At 40.0% G+C, this 21,216-nt stretch overlaps 2 protein-coding genes and 1 long non-coding RNA gene across 7 annotated transcripts in view; 2 read left to right on the top strand and 1 right to left on the bottom strand.

The window, feature by feature from the left end:
• MYLK (myosin light chain kinase) overlaps positions 1–5,786 on the top strand; it is a 381,040-nt gene extending 375,254 nt beyond the window's left edge. For all 4 annotated transcript variants that reach the window (XM_078146743.1, XM_078146744.1, XM_020985979.2 and 1 more), the window contains exon 32: positions 3,284–5,786. In XM_078146743.1, coding sequence (XP_078002869.1) covers positions 3,284–3,546 — 263 coding nt within the window. In that variant the 3' untranslated portion in view covers positions 3,547–5,786. The remainder of the gene's footprint in view (positions 1–3,283) is intronic.
• An 8,236-nt stretch (positions 5,787–14,022) lies between these two features.
• LOC110208126 (uncharacterized) lies at positions 14,023–17,179 on the bottom strand. 2 transcript variants are annotated; one of them, XR_013482969.1, is made up of 3 exons: positions 17,073–17,179; positions 16,164–16,300; positions 14,023–14,574 (listed from the first exon to the last, which is right to left on the bottom strand). It is a non-coding gene; the product is annotated as an uncharacterized LOC110208126 (long non-coding RNA). The 2 variants fall into 2 exon arrangements; XR_002324404.2 differs by lacking the exon at positions 17,073–17,179 and having other exon boundaries at positions 16,164–17,066.
• Positions 17,180–17,466: 287 nt separating this feature from the next.
• Positions 17,467–21,216, top strand: part of HACD2 (3-hydroxyacyl-CoA dehydratase 2) — a 95,947-nt gene continuing 92,197 nt past the window's right edge. Inside the window, exon 1 of the mRNA XM_020985978.2 lies at positions 17,467–17,770. Within this exon, the coding sequence (XP_020841637.1) occupies positions 17,592–17,770 (179 nt within the window). The 5' untranslated portion in view covers positions 17,467–17,591. The remainder of the gene's footprint in view (positions 17,771–21,216) is intronic.

Genomic DNA, 21,216 nt, shown 5'->3' with positions numbered 1-21,216 from the left:
TCATCCCTAATCTCAAGAAGTTAATGGAGAGGACAAGGACATATATCAGTATATGCAGAGTGAATATAAAGAAAGCAAGGATAAATAAAGATAGAACAGTCAAATACAAGGTTATATGGGTGGGGAAGACACAAGTGGTTACAAGAATCAAGTAAGGCTTCTAGTAGAAGACAGTGCTTGAGCTACTCAGCACAAGGATGGAGGGAATGGAATGCATTTTAGGCATAGGAGGATGGTCATGCAATAATTAGTAATAATAATAATAATAATTGCTACCATTTAGATAGCACTTTTTAAAATTTGCAAAGCACTTTACAAATTTTATCTCATTTGATCCTCACAAGAGCCCTGGGAGGTGGATGCTATGATTATCCCCATTTTACAGATGAGAAAACTGAGGCAGAGAGAGGTTAAGTCACTTGTCCAGGTTTACACTGTAAGTGTCTGAGACAAGATTTGAACTCAGATCTCCCTGACTCCAGGTTGCAGCCCTATGTGCATTATATCATCTAAAAGTGAATTGGAGGAATGGACTAGGAATTAAGTTCTGGAGAGGTTCCCTCAGGGAACTGGCCGTACCTCCTGCAGTCAGTCACCTAAAAAGGCACACGGTCTATTATTTGCAGGATCATTTCAGTAGGTCAGAGTGGGCTCAGAGTATTTTTTTTGTTTTTGTTTTTGTTTTTGGTGAGGCAGTTGGGGTTAAATTTCCTTCCTTCCTTCCTTCCTTCCTTCCTTCCTTCCTTCCTTCCTTCCTTCCTTCCTTCCTTCCTTCTTTCTTTCATGAGGCAATGGGGATTAAGTGACTTGCCCAGGGTCACACAGCTAAGTAAGTGTCAAGTGTCTGAGGCCGGATTTGAACTCAGATCCTCCTGACCCCAAGGCCGGAGCTCTATCCAATGTGCCACCTAGCTGCCCCCTCTCAGAGTGTTTTCTAAATAGTTCCAGAGTCAAGAAAGCCAATGTCCTTCATTGATCAATCAGTTAATCTGTTATCAAGCATTTTAAAGCATTTCCAGTGTGCTGACAGTGTGCCTGGTCCTGGAGATACGAAGGTGAAGATGAACACAGTCTCTCCCCTCAAGGAACTTATATTCAATTTGTGTGCACATAACATAGGGGATAGAGATGGGATTTGTGATTTCATTGGGATAGAGAATCCTCGAATGAGAATATAAGAAGTCAAACTCCTTGCCTGAGGTCACATGGTCAGTATGTGTCAGAGGAGGTACTTGAACCCAGGCTCCCGCCCAGCTTTAGACCAATCAAGAAGTCTTTATTAAGTACCTACTATGTGCCAGACACTGTGCTAAGCTAAGGATACAGTACAATGAAGGAAGCAGGGTCCCCCTACAAGCTTGTATTTGATCCGCTGTAACACACCCGGCTTCTCCTACCAAATGTAGATGAAATAAATACAAGCTGGTTTCTGGAGGAACCCTGAGCCGCTGAGGAGATGGGATTTCTGGGCAGTTTCTGATGGGGTGAGAAAAATATTTAATAGGATAATGATGCAATGTTGTAGGTACCATAAGCATTGTCCCAAAGAGATACCAGAGTAGCAGACTGGAAGAAGCTGGTGGGGTTGGTAAGAATGGAGAAGAAAGCAGGATAATTTAAAAAGTAGGAGTCGTAGACTGAAACCCTGAATTGGACCACCTGGGACTAGTGGGTGGCAAGCCAACATTGGAGCCAGAATTACCTGGGTTTGAGACCTGCCTATGCACACCTGCCAAGTGACTAAAAGAAGTCATTTAACCTCTTGGTGCTCCTGTAAATAACAAATAAGTTGTCATTTTAATTGTGATTTATAGTTGACAAGCAATCTGCATGGGTGGAGGGTGTTTCCACCCTGGGAGTTCTCCACATAAATGAAATCACAGGTTTAGACCCCCTCCTCCCTCTCTGATTTTAAAAAAAATGTTTTACATAAGCAATCATCCAGTGGTCTGCCTTCGGGTAGGGATTGTGTGTAGAATTCAAGCACATTGACTCTAAACGGATAAACAAGGACAGAATGCTCCTTGGAATAAATGTTAGTATTCTTAAGTTTTTAAATGTGATTTTTAATCTGCATTGGGGCTAGAAATTTATATGTAAGAAAATATCTCCAAAATTAAAATGGAAGTTAATGGAAACCTAACTTGGCAGACAAGTATTTCTCTTACACAAGATTTTTTAGGAATATACCTAATGTATATTGTATATACATATACAATATATTATATATATGTTTGTAGATATATGCATTAAAATATATTATTAAGTTATATTAAATATTAAACTATTATTTAATATTTTATTATTTAATTAATATTAATGGATTGTTATTTAATAATTATTAAAATATTATATATGCATATAATTGTGTATATATGCTATATATACACACAGTAATGTATATATAATATACCTGGATAGTTAATTTTCACTTATCACAGCAGATTATTGTAATAGCTAAAAATAATAGCTAGCATTTAGATAGCACTTTCAAATTTGTGAAACACTTTACAAGTAGCATCTCATTTTATCTTCTCAACCCTGGAAGGTAGTTGCTATTTTTATCTCCATTTTACAGATGAGTAAACTGAGGGAGGCAGTATTTAAATGTCCTGCCCAGGTTCACACAGCTACTAAAGTGTCTGAGTCCAGATAGAAACTCAGGTCTTTCTAACTTCAGGCCCAGCACTCTATCCACTGCACCACCTAGTTAACTAGATTTTTCTAGTTAACATGACTGCTCTGTTGACGTTATCAATGCCCTGTTCACTCTTACTACCAAATACCAGTTTATAGCTCAGGTGCCTCTTTTGGCTTGTACTACCTGTGTGCCCTTGGCCAAATCCTTGGGTCTCAGTTTCCTCAACTGTACAATAAGGGAGGGGGATAGATTCAGTGACTTCTAAGGTTTGTTTCAGCTGTAGATTTCTGATGCTGTCATCCTTTGGAGTTTTGAGGAAGACCACAAACTATGTATGTATCTATAGAAATGGGTGAAACTTTATCCTGAGACTCGATGTTGACCATCCCCAGAGTGGAATGAGGCACAGGGTGAGCCAGATGGGAAGATGACTACCCTTCTAGCTTCTCTTTTTGGTTTGAGCTATTCCCATACACATTTCTATCGAAACATATGTGCCTAAATGTTTCCTGCAAATAGAATATTTTTGTCCTTTACCCCTTTATTAATTCAGTTCATCTGGAGTTGACTATATATGCATTGGGGCCAAGGTGGGAGACATTTTTACTGCAACCGGTATTGTTCCCTCTGTGTGTGCTGCAGGGTATCCAGACCCTGAGGTCGTCTGGTTCAAAGATGACCAGTCCATCAGAGAATCTCGCCATTTCCAGATAGATTACGATGAGGATGGGAACTGCTCTTTAATTATCGCCGATGTTTGTGGGGATGATGATGCCAAATATACCTGCAAAGCTGTCAACAGCCTGGGAGAAGCCACCTGCACTGCTGAGCTCATCGTGGAAACCATGGGGAAAGAAGGGGAAGGCGAAGGAGAGGGTGAAGAGGAGGAAGAAGAGGAAGAGTAACATAAGGCTACAAAGAAAGAGCCTTTTCCAAATCCAATTATAAAGACTTTCTGTAAAGTTCAGGAAAAAAAAAACCAAAATATTCAAACCACCTAGTGTGATAGATTATATATTTAGGTCATTTGGGGGTTGATTCTTCAGCACGATCAGTTGATACCTCTCAGCTTTATTTATGGGCATTAATCTGAATTAGCAGGCACCTTAACATGCCAGAGTGGCTAGTTTTAGAGTAGAAAAGCCATCCAATCGTTTGCCTGACCAATCTGGTTTTTATTTAATTTTATTTTTTCAATTAACCAAAGTCTCTCTCCCACCTCCCCTCCCACTGAAGGGAAAACAACAACAACAAAACACCTTATAACCAACGTGCATAATCAAGGAAAATAAGTTCCCACATTGGCAATGTCCAAAAAATACACAGGGTGTTCCCAAAGCCTTAGTGCACTTTTTAAGCCATAAGATATAAGACTTTGGAGACATCTTGTATGTCTCATTCAGGATCCCCAAATCTGTCACTGTTCTGTCAGGAGGTGGGCAGCATGCTTTATCACTGGTCCTGTAGAATCATATTTTGATGGACTTGTTTTTCTAGGGAAGAGCAGAGAACGCTTATCTAAGCTGTGTATCTACAGTCCCCCCCTTTGAGATCTTTTATGACAGTTCAGATTGTATTCTAGGTCCTGACCAAGACCACAGAAGCTAACGTGGCTTCTAAGTTCTTTGTGGATTTCTGAGATTTCTTCTCTTTGCCCTATGACGCCAGGAAACACTTTCTGGTCTACCAGTGCAGCCTTTGTTTTGGAACCAATGGAGCCCTTTTAAATTTAAGAGGTAAATTTTATTTGCAAGTATGCTACTGCTCCTGGGACCTCTAATCCGTCTTCACTACCCTTCTAAGTTCTCCTGGATATGAACTCAGCAACTGCTCTATTTAGCCCTGAGATCAGTACCTAGTACATCACTTCCCTGTAGACATTGTCTTGACTTAACTTGGAAAAATACAGTATCTGTCCTTCCATCCTAACCGGGGGGGAACTTTTCTTTTCCTTGCAAGTGTCTAATAGCTTCAGATATTTGTGCAGGAAATAAGCATAATCTAAGGGGGGAAATCAAAATGCTGGCCAATAATTATCTTCATAAACAAGGAGTCAGATATCTGCTATTACCGGTTATCAGTCACGCACATAAAAGTAAAGACTTTTGTGCTGGAGTGTTCAAAAATCGGTTTGGTAAAAACTGTAGTCTTCTATGATAGATATTATTTATTTGGCCACTATGAAACAGATCTCAACTGACGACTTAGCTGTAGACCATCATGTACTTTGGAATCACCTTCAAAAGTAGTCTTAGAGTTGAATTATTCTTTTATTCCAAACACTTTCCAAAGAAGCTTGTGTACCCTATGTGTTCCACAATGTTTTTCATCTTGAATGTGCAACAAAACCTGCCCCCCAAACCCTGAGATTTCTCCTCAGGTCTGATAAATACACTCAGACTTCGAATCTTTAATCCTAAAACCTTTTACTTTCTTTCACAGTCCTAGCTAGCACTCAGTTAGTTGTTTCTTGTTCAAGGCTAATAACATAGGCCTTGAGTTGATGTGCAAAATGCATTTTGTTTGTGTGTATAGCATTCCAAATATATGTGTGTGTGTGTGTATACACACACACACATATATATTTTTCCTTTTCCCCTATTTGTAATGTGCAGCATTTTAAAATGTCAGGGGAAAAGGGTAGTTCTTAAAAGTTCCTTAAACCATTTCTCAATGAACAATTGATGCAGTCCTATACAGTATCAACTTTAGGGTGTTTGATATTACCGAGTTTCATGTTTCTTACTTTATTTTGTATTTTATGTTTTAATGAACTTTGTATCTGCTTTGCTCTTTGCTGCTAGGTTCCAAATGCCAGTGTCTTTTTCTTTTTTGTTGTTGTTTGTTTAAACAGATAAAAGAATGTTTGTTTTCCTAGCCACAGTATCGCCACAGTCCATTATAAGGAAGGGTTTTAAATTTGATTTAGTGCATTCAGAGCTTTTCTCACCATTTTAAAATGTGTTTAGATAATAATGATGTGTGCGCGTGCGACTGCGTGTATATGTGTGTTTGGTTTTTTTTTTAATATCTTCTTGAAGTTATGCTGTTTTCCCCAATTTGTTATACCATCAAAATGGTAAGAAATGAGAACACTACAGCTGTAGTTAACTCACAATTTTTAAATAAAGAATACCACAAAGCATGCTAGTTGTATAATTCTTTGTACATTCTCATTTGTTTGCATGCCAGACTTGGTTGTACAAATAGATTTTGGTATTAGAATCAAAATTATTTTGCACAAATTAGTCTTTAAAAAAATTTTGAATGGCTCAGTTTGCAGCAGACAGTGTGATAAGTTATTGTTGTCAGTACAGCATTAGGCCAAGTTCTTTTAAACATTAGTTATAATTTCATCTTTTGTTGTTGTTATTCAATCATGCCCAACTCTGACCCCATTTGGGGATTTCTTGGCAAAGTTACTGGAGTGGTCTGTCATTTCCTTCTCCAGCTCACATTATAGATGAGGAAACTGAGGCAGACAGGGTTAAGTGACATGCCCAGGGTCATATAACTAGTAGTATCTGAGGCTGGATTTAAACTCATGAAGTTGAATCTTCCTGACTCCAGGCCCAGTACTCTATCTACCTCACCACCTAGCTGCTCCTATAACTCATACCAACTGCTTTTGCTTTGGGGGTAATCAGGGTTAAGTGATTTGCCCAGAGTCATACAGATAGTAAGTATCTGAGGCCAGATTTTGTGAAGTATAAAATATTCAAGAGACATAGTTTCTGGGTAATTAATCATTTTATTAATCATGGTAGCATATAATTAATAAAAGGGGTCAGTGGCACTCTCCAATGCTGAAGACCCCTCATGGAACCCACTCAACTCTTACATGCCCTTGGAAAGTAGGTGTTCCTGAAGGTGGCAATCAACTCTGATTGGTTAACAATTAATAAGAATGAATATCATAATGAGAGGTGGGCTTACTCTCATGAGGGTCTGAGGGATGTGACTGATCACTCAGCCTTGTTTAAAGAGAGTTATCTATACATATTGCCTTGTTTAGGGTGATCTAGAAAAAAAGGGGAAATCAACTTTTACCCAGACCTGTCTGACTAAAGCACAATGGACCAGAATCCATCAATTCACCTAAACTAAAATGTCTTTAACCTTTTGAACAGATCTGAGTGTTCCCAGTGGAGTGAGTCTGCCCAAGATTTCATCTCTTTATTAGCCCTGCCCTTCAAGGATTGACTGAATAGCCTACAGTGAATGAGGAAATAGAAGGGGGGAAACCTTAGTCCTAATTCAGTAATTGGTTATTCATATAACAGAGGAATAAACATTTCTCCCAATTTGAAACTCAGGTCCTCCTGACTCCAGGGCTATCCACTGCACCATCTAGCTGCCCCTATATTTGTAATCCCATCCAGACATTGTCTTGTAGCCTGTCAGAAGGTGATTCCAGCAGGTAATGACAACTGTTCTATTCTTATTGGTGCTTTTTTTGACTCACGATTTTCTGTCTGCATAAATTCCAAAGGTGTTCCTTGGTAAGGACTAAACAACTGCCATCTTTCTCATTTTACTATCCCTTTTGTTGATCTTACCTTGTAAGAGGCTATCAGAAGGCATTACCTGAAAGGAAACTAATCCTTGACCAGTAATTTTTTTATTATTATCCAAAATTATTAAATCATAATCCAGAAACGTCTAAGTGATTAACTATGATTTCTTCAAAGGGAAAGAATTGTCTCAATAAATAAAGACTAGTTATTTGGAAGTAGGTAAAAAGCAGCGTGAACCAGTGGAGAGCTGCCTTCGGAGTCAGAAAGGCCTAGGTTCAAGTCCAGTCTCTAATAAGTGCTAGACTAAGTGACGCTGGGTAAGTCCCTTATCTTTTCAGAGTCCTAGGCAATTCTCTTTCTAGGACTATCAGTTGCAGATCTGCATTCCAAAAAGAATGCCCTTGGGAGGAACCCCCTACTTATTTGAAATCACAGGCCAAAGAAAGAAAGAAAGAAAGAAAGAAAACCGAAGCGTTTTTATTCTATACTACCTTTCTTATAAAGTATTAAGAAACTAACTCTTATATGTTCCAGGTTTTTATAGCTTTTATGTCTGGCTGAAAATACAGCTGGTAACTTGCGACTTCAAGCTTTTTACGTGTTAAGACGAGACTTTGCTTTCTGACTTCTCTGCTTTTAATGTTTGCAACTGTGCCTCATACACCAACCTCCTTGAAACACCCCCAAGATACAATCCAAATGATCTGTAGTAATAACAGTGGATGATGGGAATCCACAAATAAACCCTCACTTTTTAAAAAGCAAGAGTGAAATGAAGCGATAAAATGACAACGGCAATTTTCTTTTCTAAAAACAAATGGTTTCTACTTCTTTCTCTTAGCTTCTTACATTAGTCTCTATCTTTTTAAATGAGACTGGGTTGTCATCCGTGGTTTTGATTTCATGGTGGAAAGTGGGAGGAACTGCAATTTAGCAGTAAATATCTACAAGGCATGACTAAATTTTAAAAAGCCACTTAAGAGAAATCAGTCTTTTTTTGTGTGGGGGGGGAGGGAATCAGTCTTAATAATGGGTACTAAACTTTCATTAAATGTACTAGAAAATTTAGGATTTTAGGACACCATTCTTAGTGGATAGATGTGCCTTTTATTCCAGGGGCAACTAGGTGGCACAGTGGATGGAGCAATGGGCTTGGAAATAGGAAGGCTCATCTTCCTGAGTTCAAATCTGGCCTCAGACACTTACTAACAGTGTGACCCTGGGCAAGTCACTTAACCCTGTTTGCCTCAGTTTCCTCATCCCTAAGATGAGCCAAAGAAGGAAATGGCCAACCACTTCAGTATTTTTGCCAAGAAAACCCCAAATGGGGTCACTAAGAGTTAGTTAAAACTAAAACACCCAACAACAACAACAAATTCCAGCGATTCTTAACTTCAGGTCCACAGATCGCCAATGACTCTATCACTACAATTCAGAGAGTCCACAGACTTAGAAAGGAAAGAGAGATTTCTTTAATTTCAGTTGAACTGATTACCTTGGCAATCCTGTTTATTTTATTTTATGTGTTTTTTTAAAAAATTAAATTAATTTTATTTTCAATTCGTGGAATAAAACAAGCATTTCCATAACACAGTACAATAAAAAAGGCATTTGCACATGAAACTACAAATCTACTGTGTACAACTTGCTATTCCCTCCAAATATACAGCAAAGTTATTATGTATTTTGTATTACGCAGCACTTTTCTGAGAATAAGTCCATAAATTTCACCACAGTGCAAAAAAAAAAAAAAAGCTTAACACACTTTTCTACCTTTAACATTTTAAAATGCCAGTTCTGTGTTTCTCATCATGGAAGCAGGATAGAGTGACCAATAATTTGGGTAGCTTCCACTAAGTGAACTGGTCATCAGTTATATGAGTCAACCTGGTAAATGGAGTCCCCAGCATTTTTGTTGTGTGGAACAAGTCTATTATAAAGTCTTCACTTAGCCAGTAAGAGATTAAGAGGGAAGAGGAAACTGATGGAGAAGTGTGAGCCTTGAGGTGAAGCATAGAAAATTAGAGGAAGAGGAAAGACCTTGATAGGGAAATCCAGAAGGGGAATTGGAGAGGAGCCTAGCATTTACACTTCAATGGATTTGGGGAGATGTGGCACTCTGGGTTTTTCTCACTCTTGTTTTGACAATGGACTGTTGACTGTCTTCACCTTCAGGTCCCACTCTGTGAATGAACATGCCTCTTATCTCTGGCCTGGTTCTGGTTCTGTTGGAAATTTAGTGTTGATCTATGTCATATGGACTACCTCTGACCCTTGATGAATCTAGATGTGTCATTGACTAAACGCTCCAACAGCTAACCCTACTTCAACCTATCAGCTGGGCAACTAGTCTCAGACCCCTAGCATTACACTCTAAGGGGCATCATGTGGAAGACTTCCTAACACCTCATACCTCATGTCCTGCCCCCAAGCAGTACCAGGGCAAACAAGATACTTAAGAGTCGTGTAATTCCAGCACTGTGGGCCTTGGTTCAACAGAGTCTTTGCTGGGAACGCTACTACAGGTGTGCTGGAGTCACCAGTGTATTTCTGGGCTTTTCTTAGAATGTTCCCACTAAGAACACACCATGTCCTCTTATTCTCCTTTGCAATATTTTATTTGCAATATTATAAGTGGTCTTCTTGAGGATAGATGTCTTGTTTTTGTCTTCTTGTTTCCACAAAACACTCAAGTTATGGTGTTTCACCTCTGTTTCTTGCCTTTTACCATTTGGTGGTGCTCTTCAAAGTAGTCACATTTGGTATTACATAGAGTATATAGGTTTCTTCAGGATTTCTCAGATCTGGAGTGGTTTTTTGCTCTTACTCTCTTCTGTTTAGGATCTGATTTGAGTTAAAACATTCTAGCCCAGTACTCAGAATGATCTATGTCACATCCAAGAAGTTCTCCCAATCATTTGAAGAGGTAAAGAAATCACCCTTTTCTAGAGAGCCAATATTGAGTTCTTCAGATGCTATAAGCCCATCTCATTTGCTCCTTGTTTTAACCCCTGAGTTATTGGGGCATATTATTTAAATTAAGGACACGGAAACAGCCTAATGACAACCATGAAATTCAAAGCAAAAGTGCAATTTCCTATAATAAAATTTTAAACATTATTAAAAAGATAGCTTATGGAAAGGTTACCACTCAAGAGCCAGCTTGGATTAATCAAGAACAGGTTGTACAAAAAAAAAAAAAAAGAACAGATCATGCCAGATTCATCTCAGTTTTTTTTGGGGGGGGTGGCTGGGGGAAGTGGATATATGATGGATGGGGTATGGGCCCAAGCTGAGACCTTTGCCCCTTGCACCAAAAAGAATTTGGCTCCCATTTGTCTACAAGCCCCAGAAAACTGTTAAAGTCACTCTGGTCTCAAAAAGTTACCTGAGGCTATATTCCACTCACTGGCTTTTCTCCTTATCTCCTTTTGAAAGCCCTAGTCCCACCTTTGATCTTATCTAGACCCCATTCAAACCTCTTCCTTCCAGTTCCCTTCATTATCTATTCCCACTGTCTATTCAATCTTGCAGACATTCCAATAGGAATTCTCCCTAAACTCCTCCCCCAGTCACCCAGATCCTCTTCCCAGCCCCTCCTCTGGTCACCCAAAATTACTTGAGTGTATATAAAATCTACCCTGGCTCCCATTTAAAGGCTGAGATTTTTCTCATGCCCACTTGTCCTTATGGACATCACTAATGTTCAGATTCCTTAAGAGTCTGGCTTGTATGGTTTATCTCTAATAAACTTTTTCTCTGGCTGAAAGAAGATTTGAGTCAAATTCTTTCAGGCAGGGTCCATGTGTTGTGATTTTGGGGTTCCAGCACCCTTAAACCTCTGGACCTCATCAGATAGGTAGTATTATTAGACTTTGATGGGGGGGGACTGTAGAAATAGCCAAATGTTTGGCTGAAAAACCAGCATCTTCATATTACTGGTGTCCTTCCTGAGTGAGCCTCACACTCTTGCTACAGTTCAGTGATGAAGTCTTCATAGCAGGTGCAAAAGTCTGGCCTCAAATAAAGAAGTTATCGTCCATTAAATCAATCGTTTAATCTAGCAACTCAACTTCACCCATACCGTGGGGATGTTGATGGGTTATATTTTCATGTATACTCAGGCCTGAGCCAGGAGGATAGGCAGTATGTTCCCATGTACAAGTACAAGACCCCATGCAGGTCAAATGAACACTTGCTCCTGGATGTACGAGGGAAGAAAGGGTACTGCTCTCTTTCTTGGATATTAGTCCACAAAAGAAAGAAATAAGGGAGCAGGAATGCACTTCATTCATTTGGTCAGGTACTAATTTTGCTTAACAGCAAATTTCAAGGCAACCTGAGCAGTTAAGGCCAGTTCCTTGGTTCCATACCATTCCCCACAGATAGAAACATATTAGTAAAGCCCCCACCCAGATTCCTTGTCTCTCTCTTTGGAATATACAGATATGATATGTCTCCCTGAAATACCTCTGGCTGGGCAAAACTTGAGAGAAGCAAACAAAATAAATTAAGGAAAAATGAAATCCCAAGAGACATGAGATGAGAATTCCACTGTACACGTGGCCTTGTGAGACTATACAAAACCACAAAGTTTTCTATGCTAAAACCCACTTAGCTGGGGTTGGGAGTTGTCTCTGTCAACGACTCTTAGAATCTTCACCTAGCTGCTTCCAACAGTGAGTGACTGACTGACAGTCTCATCTCTACTGGTGCCTCTTCATTTGGCAGCCACTCTAGCCTTTTGTGATTTTTTATGGCCAGTTGGCCTTAGCACGCACAAGTTTATTTACTTTCTCTCTGACATCTACATGTTGGTTATAGAAATTCAAGCTGCTGACACAACTGCCTCTACCAGCTAAATGTGAGTCGCTGAATCTAACCCTATAGATTCTGGTTCTCCTGGAAGACCTGATTCATTCTCCTCCTGGATCACTCAGGGGCGTCCCTGTTGTCTCCCATATCATTGTGTTGGGTCCTACTTGTGTTAGATTTGGCTTGTATTCATCAAGGTCTTTTCTAGGATCTCTTCCCTGGGGAAGCAGGTGGGAAAGATGGGGGACATTTTATAACAAATATGATGGGGGGGGCAACTAGGTGGAGCAGTGGATAGAATGCTGGGCCTGGGTCAGGAAGACTCATCTTCCTGAGTTCAAATCTGGCCTCAGGCACTAGCTGTGTGATCCTGGGCAAGTACATAACCCTGTTTGCCTCAGTTCCCTCATCTGTAAAAATGAGCTGGTGGAGGAAATGGCAAACCACTCCAATATCTTTGCCAAGAAAACCACAAATGGGGTCACAAAGAGTGGGATAGGACTGAAACAACTGAACAATAACAATTATCGATCTGGAACCAGGGCATAGAATAGAATAGGATTAAAGGATCATAGATCTAGAGCTCAGTGGTAATCTAATCCAAACCCCTTATTTCACATATGAGGAAACTGAGGCAGTGGGAGGGTAAGTGATATGCCCAAGGTCATGCATATGCTGATCATCAGAGGACAGATTTGTGTCCATGCTCCTTCCAAGTACCATAGGGGGCTCAGAAAAGAAGCAAATGTATAGAGAGACTGGGCTTTGATAACTGAAAGATTGTTTTAAATAAATAAAAATTTGGAGAAAAACTAGATAGCAGCATTGCCAAAAATGAGCTTAGACCACCACTGACAGCAACTACAAAACATTCTAGTGGGTCAGTGATCTAAATAGAAACACAAACAAAATGGGGAGAAAAACGTAAAATTTGCCTCAGTTGTGGGGAAGATAAAAATTCTAACCAATGGAAGAAAATATTGTAAACCTCTGTGGTACTTTGTACCTTTCTCGGGGCACATATCACATTTTCTACTAAATTATAAATTCTTTGAAGGTATGAACAATGTCTTCCTCCTTTTTTGTGGCCCACAGCTTCATATTTTTTGCATGCAGTATATTTAATGCTCATTTGGATGGATTTGATTATATAAAAATGACGGGATTGGAGACAACAAAAGAGCAAATTTTTACAAACAAATTTTTAAAAAGAGATAGGAAATTATTTTTTGTGATAAAATATTTTAAATTAAAAATCTGACCTCTAGAAACAATAAGGAACTCATACAAATTTAAAGAGCAACATCCATTCTCCAGTGGCCAAATAAGAAAAAAGGCTATTCTTAAAGGAGAAAACATTGTGAATAAACATTTAAAAATTGTTTAAACTCTAATAATCAAATGTGCAAATTAAAACAGCTTCTAGACAGTGGGATTATGAAATAGTGTAATCTTTTTGAAGAGCAATCTGGAAATGTGCAACAAGAATTACAAGGAGCTAATGATCCCACCGTAAAGAGTACATCTTAAGGATGGTTTGGATTTTTTTATAAAGGAAATATATTATGTGTGTGTGTGTGTGTGTGTGTGTGTGTGTGTGTGTATATGTGTGTGTATGTATGTACATATATATACACACACAAAATGTAAATATTTTTAAAATGCTTTCCAAATTATGAGCGTCCTTGTTTTACTTTTTAAAAACCTCCAATTGATCATTAGATCGTAAGATTCAGAGACCTTCGAGATATATTCCAACTCTCCTTTTGCAGATGACGAAACTAAGCTAAAGATGTTTTTTGCCTAATATCATACAGTAAGCAGAAGCAGGATTCAAACCTAGGTTTTCTTACTTCAATCCCAGTGCTCTTTACATTATGAAGAGATACACTGAAGAAAAGGGAATTAGAACAGTATAGAACCATAATTTCATCTCTTTAAAACAAAAAAACTGGCCATGGCAATGAAACTATAAATAGGAAGATAGGTCAAGAAAGGGCAGAGAGCAAATAGTTATTTTATTAAAAGATTTGTATGATGAAAATATACTTTGGAGTTTAAGACTTTATTTGGCATTTTATTATGTTTATTTGCTTGGTATTATTTTATTGGTGTAATTAAGCCCATAATTTTACAAAACTAAAGTTAAAAAGACTGGTTTGGAGGTCAGGAGAAAATGGAGGCACAGACATCATGGAAAAGGTTGGGTGATCCAAGTGTGTGAAGTCATACGGATCACAAATTAAGTGGCAAAAAACCTTTTTTTTTCCCTCCATAGTGCCTAACAAAGTTGTGTAGCCAAAATATTTTTTAATAAATTCTTACTGATCTCATGACTACAAAAGTTGACGTATCTGATATAGTCCTGAAGTGTAAAAATTGAATTTTTTCAAATCAAATTGCTTTTCCTAGTAACTTATGGTTTCAGAGATGCTTCATCTTTGTTCCTTTTGCTCTTCAAATTACAGTGTTAAATTATTCTGCCACCAGCTTCCAGGCTCTCTGTAAATAGATATTTCAGGGATCTGTGGTTATCTATGTGGTTACTTCCTCCATCAGGACAGACTGCAACTTCCTCTATGCCTTAGTCTTCATGAGCTGCTGCAGTAAAAAAAAAAAAATAGTTTACCATCCTGCAGCCAAGTTGGTGGTAAAGCCTTCTGATCTCAGCTAGGTTGGTCTTCAGAGGAAAGGTATCACTGAGCCCATAATCAAAGTTTTAAAAAAATTTTCCCCCCCAATTAATTAAAATGGACTTCTCTCCCTCCTTCTTCTCCCCTATCTTCAACCCTTTGCAAAAGATAAACAAAACACATTACGATCATGTACAGGCAATTGAAACAAATTCCCTAATTGACAATGTCTGAAAGAAACATCTCAGCCTGCACTGAGCTGTCCTGACCTCTCTGACAGGAGGAGAGTAACATGTTTCATCATGTGTCTTCTGTACTCATGGTTGGTCATTTTGCTGGTCGGAGCTAAGTCTTTCAAAGTTTGTCTTTACAGCAGTGTTATTACACAGATTTTTCTAATTCTGCTTACTTCACTCAGTCATCAGTTCACACAAGTTTTTTCAGGTTTTTCTGAAACCATACCTTCTTCATTATTTTTTATAGCAAAATAGTATTTCTTTCCATTCATGCATCATAACTTACTCAGCTATACCACAATTGATAGGTGACCCATTTCCAATTATTTGTAAACACAAAAGAGCTATCATATTTCTGTACATATGGGTCCTCTTTTTTTTTTAATCTCTTTGGGGCATAGACCCAATATTGGTATTGCTGGGTGGAAGGGTATACATAGTTTAATAACTTCTGGGGCCTACCTCTAAATTGCTTTACAAAATGGCTCAACCAGTTCAGTTCTATCAACAGTGCATAAATGTACCTGTTTTTCCACTGTCCTCCAGGACTTGTCACTTTCCTTTTTTGTCAACTTTGTCAATCTAATGGTTGTGAAGTAAAAACTCAGAGCTGTTTTAATTTGCATTTCTCTGTTAGTGAATTAGGGCATTTTTAAAATTCCTATTGATAGCTTGTATTTCTTCCCCTAAAAAATGACTAATCATTATCTTTTCACCATTTTTGTCAATTGGGGAATGGCTTTAAAGCGCTTTTCCAATGTGTGATAAGACTTGCAGGGCTCTTAATTCACTATCACAGCCTTTGAAGAGTCAAGGTCACCTCTAAAACAGATGAGGGACTAGAGTAGGACTTTAATAAAAGGTCAAGTAGATCAAGCCCTAAATAAACATGAATTATCATTGATGTTAAGTGCTTAGCTCAAAATAATCCTATGAAGTAGGCAGGGGAAGTTTTACTGTTCTGCAGATGAAGAAACTGAAGCACAGAAAAATTAAATGATTCTCCCAAAGGAAGAAGCAGTTCTACTAAACCTTTTTTCAGTTCTGTGTACTTCCTCATATACCATACTAACAAGCATTTAATTTTTTGAAAATATATTTCATTTATTTTGTTAAATATTTCCCCAATTACAAGTAAAAAAAAAAGTTTAAACATTTAAAAAAATTTTTTGAGTTCCAAATTCTTTCCCTCCCACACCTTGAGAAGGCAAGTAATATATCGATTATACATGTGAAGTCCTGCAAAACATATTTCCATATTAGCTATGTTGCAAAAGAAACCACTGCCTCCCCAAAAAATTAAGAAAAAATGTAAAAGTACCTTTCAGTCTGTGTTCAGTTCATCAGTTATTTCGAAGGTAAATAGCATTTTTCATCGTGGGTCCTTAAGAACTGTCTTGATCAGAGTAACTCAGTCTTTCGTGGTGGATTATCCTTACAATATTGCTTAAACAATCACTTAAAATTGGTAAAGGAGAAATTCTTTGAAGGGACCTTTTTGTATAGCAAGTATTCCAAATAAATAATTCATTTATTTCCCAAGTTTTCAGTCTACACTAGATTTTTTTTTCCAATCTGAGCATCCAATTCCACAAGTGTTAATTTAAGAGACGATTTTGCCACCAGCCAGATTCTTTCTAAAAGGGTGACAAGTGGGAGAAAGGCTCACTATTCGGATACCTAAGGAAACGGACTTGTCCTTCCTACACTTCACTTTAAAAGAAAACCAGGGCGCAGGGCACGGGCTTTGCCCCGGCTCCACAGGCAGCTCTGGCGGGGACAGCTTTTCCCCCCGCTATTCTCCCCCAGATGCGGTCCCTGCACTAGCAACTAACAGAACACGCGTCCTTGCCCCGCCCCCAAGGGGCAGCTTTGCCATCGCAGATTTGGAGAGCAAAGCCACGCCCCCTCTCCCCACTGCTGCCCGCCTACCAGAGAAAATACGGTAAGCTGAGGGTGAGGGTGAAGCCCTAAAGGCTCCCAGTGCTAGGCAAGCGAGAGCATTGGCTGCAGTCTAGCCTCAGCCTCCTGACTACCCAGGGGAAAGCGGCCTTTTCCCCTCTGTGAACCTCAGTTTCCCTCGCATGTAAATTAAGAGGGGGCGTGGTTGGTCTGGAGAATTCAAAAGCCCCCTTTCCCACTAGACTTCTTGTGATTCTACGGTTCTCAAGCCCTCCCTCGATTCAGCCCAACGGACACGAAAAGAATAAAACAAGAGGTTAAAGGGTACGAAAGTTCTCGCCGTCGTCCCCTTTACTTTCAGGAAGCAGAGACACCTCCCAGCCTTGGGGACAGACATTAATTAACCAACCGCTACAGCGAGCGCAAGGCCCGGGTGACGGGTGCCTAGCTGGGTCAAATACAACACTGCTGAGGTCGGAAAAGGGTGAGACCACATTCACTTGCCCTCATCTAATATGGCGCTCCGGGAAGTGGCGGCTATGGCAAAGGGGGGCGGGGCAACGGAAGAGCGTCGTGTGCCTCGATGCGAAAAGGCGCGAACAGTAGGGAAGACCAGGGTGAAGGCCTCGCGGGTCAGCTGCCCTGATCAAAGATGGCGTCCACGGCGCTCTTTCTTTCCCCTCCTCCCTCCACCCTGAGCGCTCCTCCCCGGCTCCTCCCCGGCCCCTCCTCGTCACTCCGGCCCCTCCTCCCACTCCCCGAGGTCCTCTAGTTAGCGATCGCTGGGCCGGGCGCACTGTGTGGCGCGTTATCTCCGCCCAGGGAGGCAGGCATCGGCTCTTTGGACATGGCGGCGGCGGCGGCGGCGGCGGCGGTGGCGTCCGGGTCTTCAGCGACTGGGATGAAGGGAAATGGAAGCGGCGGCCGGGCTGGGCCCAGTGAAGCCGGCGGGCCTCGGAAGAAGAAGGGGCCGGGGCCCCTGGCCACCGCGTACCTGGTCATCTACAATGTAGTGCTGACTGCGGGGTGAGGAGGGAAGGGGGCACAGGTGACCCGAGCGGAGTTGGGGTGGGAGGAAGGGTTGAACCGGGCGGGGGTGGAGGGGTCAGTGTCCTATGTGGGTAGGGGGCCAGCGAGCCCGGAGGGCGTCCAGCGAGCATGCGCCCTGACGGCGGGCGTCCCTTCATTCATTCATTCTCTAACCTGTTCGAGAAGCCCTACTACGCGCCACTGCGCGGAGCTGTGGCCCTGCGCGGGGACGTGAAGAGGTGAATGAACCGAGAGCAGCCCCTGCCCTCCCGGGGCTCCTGCAACGATGAGATCCGCGCATACATAGCTAGGCGTGAGGCTGCGGGTGCAGCCTGGACTTGGGGGTCACCGGATCCCTTAGGGCTGGGGGCTGGGCTTGGAAGGGACAGATATGGGATTTGGGCAGATAGCTCGGGGTGGATTTTATTCTAGGGGGAGGGAGCACCGAGAGCAAAGGGCTCACAGTGAGTGAAAGATCTGGCAATGTACTAAGCCAGAGTTTACTTAATAGGGAATTACAATAATTATTAATAATTACAACTAATTATAACAATAATTAGGAAACTGGGGAAGATGAGTCAGGTCTGTTGAAAACCAATGGTGGAAAGCCTGAAATGAGTGACATTATGAGGAGTTTGGACTTCATTTAGGAAACTCAGAGGAAACCATTGATTGAAGTTTTTGAGTAGGAGAATGAAGTGTTTAATTTGACCTGGGTGTGTAGAATGGAGCCCAGAGGAGGAAAGCTGGAGGTGAACCGACGTGTTGAACAGCTGTTGAGCAAAAACAAAGTATTTGAGGGTCTAGGTGGGGAGTGGCAAGTGGTGAACTCGAGAGACCCATCAGAGAGGATATTTAGTTGCATTGGGAAAAGGAAGACATCTTTCTGTAGGTGACGGGTAGCTGAGTATATTAGGAGGCATGTGCAAAAAATCCCACTGGAGCTGGTGTTGAGGAGGAAGAAGGTTTAATACATGTGGAGCTTTTTTTTTTTCTTGTCTTCTCTGTATGGAAAGGGACTGAGGCTTATCAATGTAAAAAGGGTCAGAGAGGAGTTTAAGACATTCAGATTTTAGCTGAATGGTCAGAAGGGAATCTTCATGTCATAATCTGGAGTGTGAGTTTGGTGATGGGGGCGGGGAGTGTCTTCAACCGGGAAGAATTTGAGTAGATGGAGAGAAATTAGCCTGTGTTACCACGATGTCTATAATTTACATTCATACTTTTAGGAAGTCTTAAAACTTAAAACAAATTTTGGTGCTCAAAGGACCTAGTACAGTGCTTTACACATACTTTGCACTTAATGATTATTACCATTTCACTTGGTACCTGAAATTTTGAAAAAAAAGTCTTAAACATTTAAAGATACCTTAATTTTTTAGTATTCTTAAAATGTCATTGATTCAGTCTAATGAAGGAAAGATTGCTGAATTAGTAAAAAGTCTAAATATAGATTATACTTAAAGTAGTAAAGTTTTATTACTTTCAAGGTACAATAGTCAAAATAGACTAAAATGTTCTCAGAGGTTTCTAGAAAACTTTAATGAACAAGCAGCATATCAATTTATGAACTTGGAAGTACTTAAGGATCCTTTAAAATCATTGTTTTACTGTTAATTTCCTTTGTTCCTCAGTCCTTTGAAAGTCTACTTCAAGCCTGTTTGGACAGATTTGAATCATAGGAATGAAGAACTTTACCATAATTCACAGAGCATAGGAACTGTTTTCTGAATCCTGGCCATCAGATTTAAGAGCATCTGTATAGATGAACAAAGCAGGCCAGCCACACAGGAATGATGACAGTGACAGCTACTCTCTGGCCACTGCCCAGTGTCCTTTCTCAGGTTTTTCCAGAGCAATCTCAGCAGCTGGGGGAGATTTGGGCATAGGATGCACGCTTCTGCCCAGGGCTACATGCTACATAGGAGGGTTAGTTGAAGGTGAGCTGGGGTAAGGATTGACCTTTATTTGTCCCAGTGAGGTTTCCATCTTTGGTTGGTAGCAAGCTAGACCAAAGTGTTTACATTAAATCAGCTTTTCTTCCAGCATCAATACTCAGGATAAAAAATATTTTATCCAATTTTACTATTTTTCTTAGTGCCAAGTATTGATGTTAATATTATTTCTTATTACTTTTCATTGCAAATATATTATGGTTTTTGTGGTCTGGCCAAAGAATTTCCACAGCTTCCCTTTCGTTTGCAGCTCTCCATTTTATAATATTGTTTCTTTGGGAAAATGCATTGTGAATTAAAAGCAACTGATTTCTAAATGAACATTTGGAATTCTACAGATTCCTAATTTGGAAACTACCAGATTTCTCCAGTAGGTAGTAAAATCATGGACTCAAATCACTTATTAACATCACTGTTTGACAGATAAGAAAACTGAGGCCTAAAAAGGTAAAGTGTTTTGTCCAAGGACAGGTAGTTGGTGATAGCCTGTATTAGAACTTATCTACTTAAGTGATCTTTTGCTAACCACATCCTCTTATTGTGTATGCATATGTGTTCATACATATGTGTGTATATATGGGGAGGGGTGCGCATTAGTTACATCCTGGGCTAAAAAGCTTTTTATTAATCTGCTGTCTGGCTGGGGAGTGGTCATGTGCTACATATAACATGAGCATTTCTAAATCAAAAATAAATTTATTTTTGTCAAATTTTTTTTTAAAGTACATCATAGACAAATCCATTTTCCAAAAATGGAAACTTTTCAATATCGGTATCTTAAATATAGGAACCTGGACCTGGCACTCTAATTTATGTCTCATTACTCCTCTCAAGCCTGACTACATTCCACATTTTCCTTCCTATCTGTACATACTCTTTAATCCACCTGGAATATCCTCCTCAATTTCTGGCTATTAAAATCGTATCTGTCCTCTAAGGCTCATCTCAGATACTACCTCCTTTATGTAGCTTCTTTTGATCTCTCCCTAAGATTGATGTGATTTCTCCCTCCTCAGATCCTCTATAGCGTTCTGTACCTTTCTTACAGCACATAGTAAATTTTCTGCTGGTTGATTCATTCTGTGAATTCATGGACAGTGTTTTTCCTTTCTCATGCTCCACAGCTCTTAGCATAGCATATAGTAGCTGCTCAATAAATATGTATTTTAAAAGAAATTAATGAGTGCTTTTTGTTTTTACATCAGTCATTTCTAGATATACCCAGTAAATCTCCTGCAAATAATTTTCTCCCATGTTACAAGAGAAAAGTCAAGCCACATGTTAGAATCATAGGCTGAAGGATCGTAGATTTAAAGTTGGAAGAGATCTTAAAGGCCCCTTATTTTATAGATAAAGGAACTGAAGCCAAAAGAGATTGAGTGATTTACCCAGTGTCACCCTGGGAGAGGTTAAGTGACTAGCACAGGTTTAAGAAGTACTTAAAGTAATCTTCAGTTCTGGTCATCCTGACTGGAAGCCATTGTGAAA

This window comes from Phascolarctos cinereus, unplaced genomic scaffold (assembly GCF_003287225.1).
Source record: "Phascolarctos cinereus isolate Bilbo 61053 unplaced genomic scaffold, phaCin_HiC Scaffold_726;HRSCAF=1367, whole genome shotgun sequence".
Classification (NCBI taxonomy): Eukaryota; Metazoa; Chordata; class Mammalia; order Diprotodontia; family Phascolarctidae; genus Phascolarctos; species Phascolarctos cinereus.
Note: the sequence above shows the minus strand (reverse complement) of the source record. Positions and strands in the feature narration are given on the sequence as shown.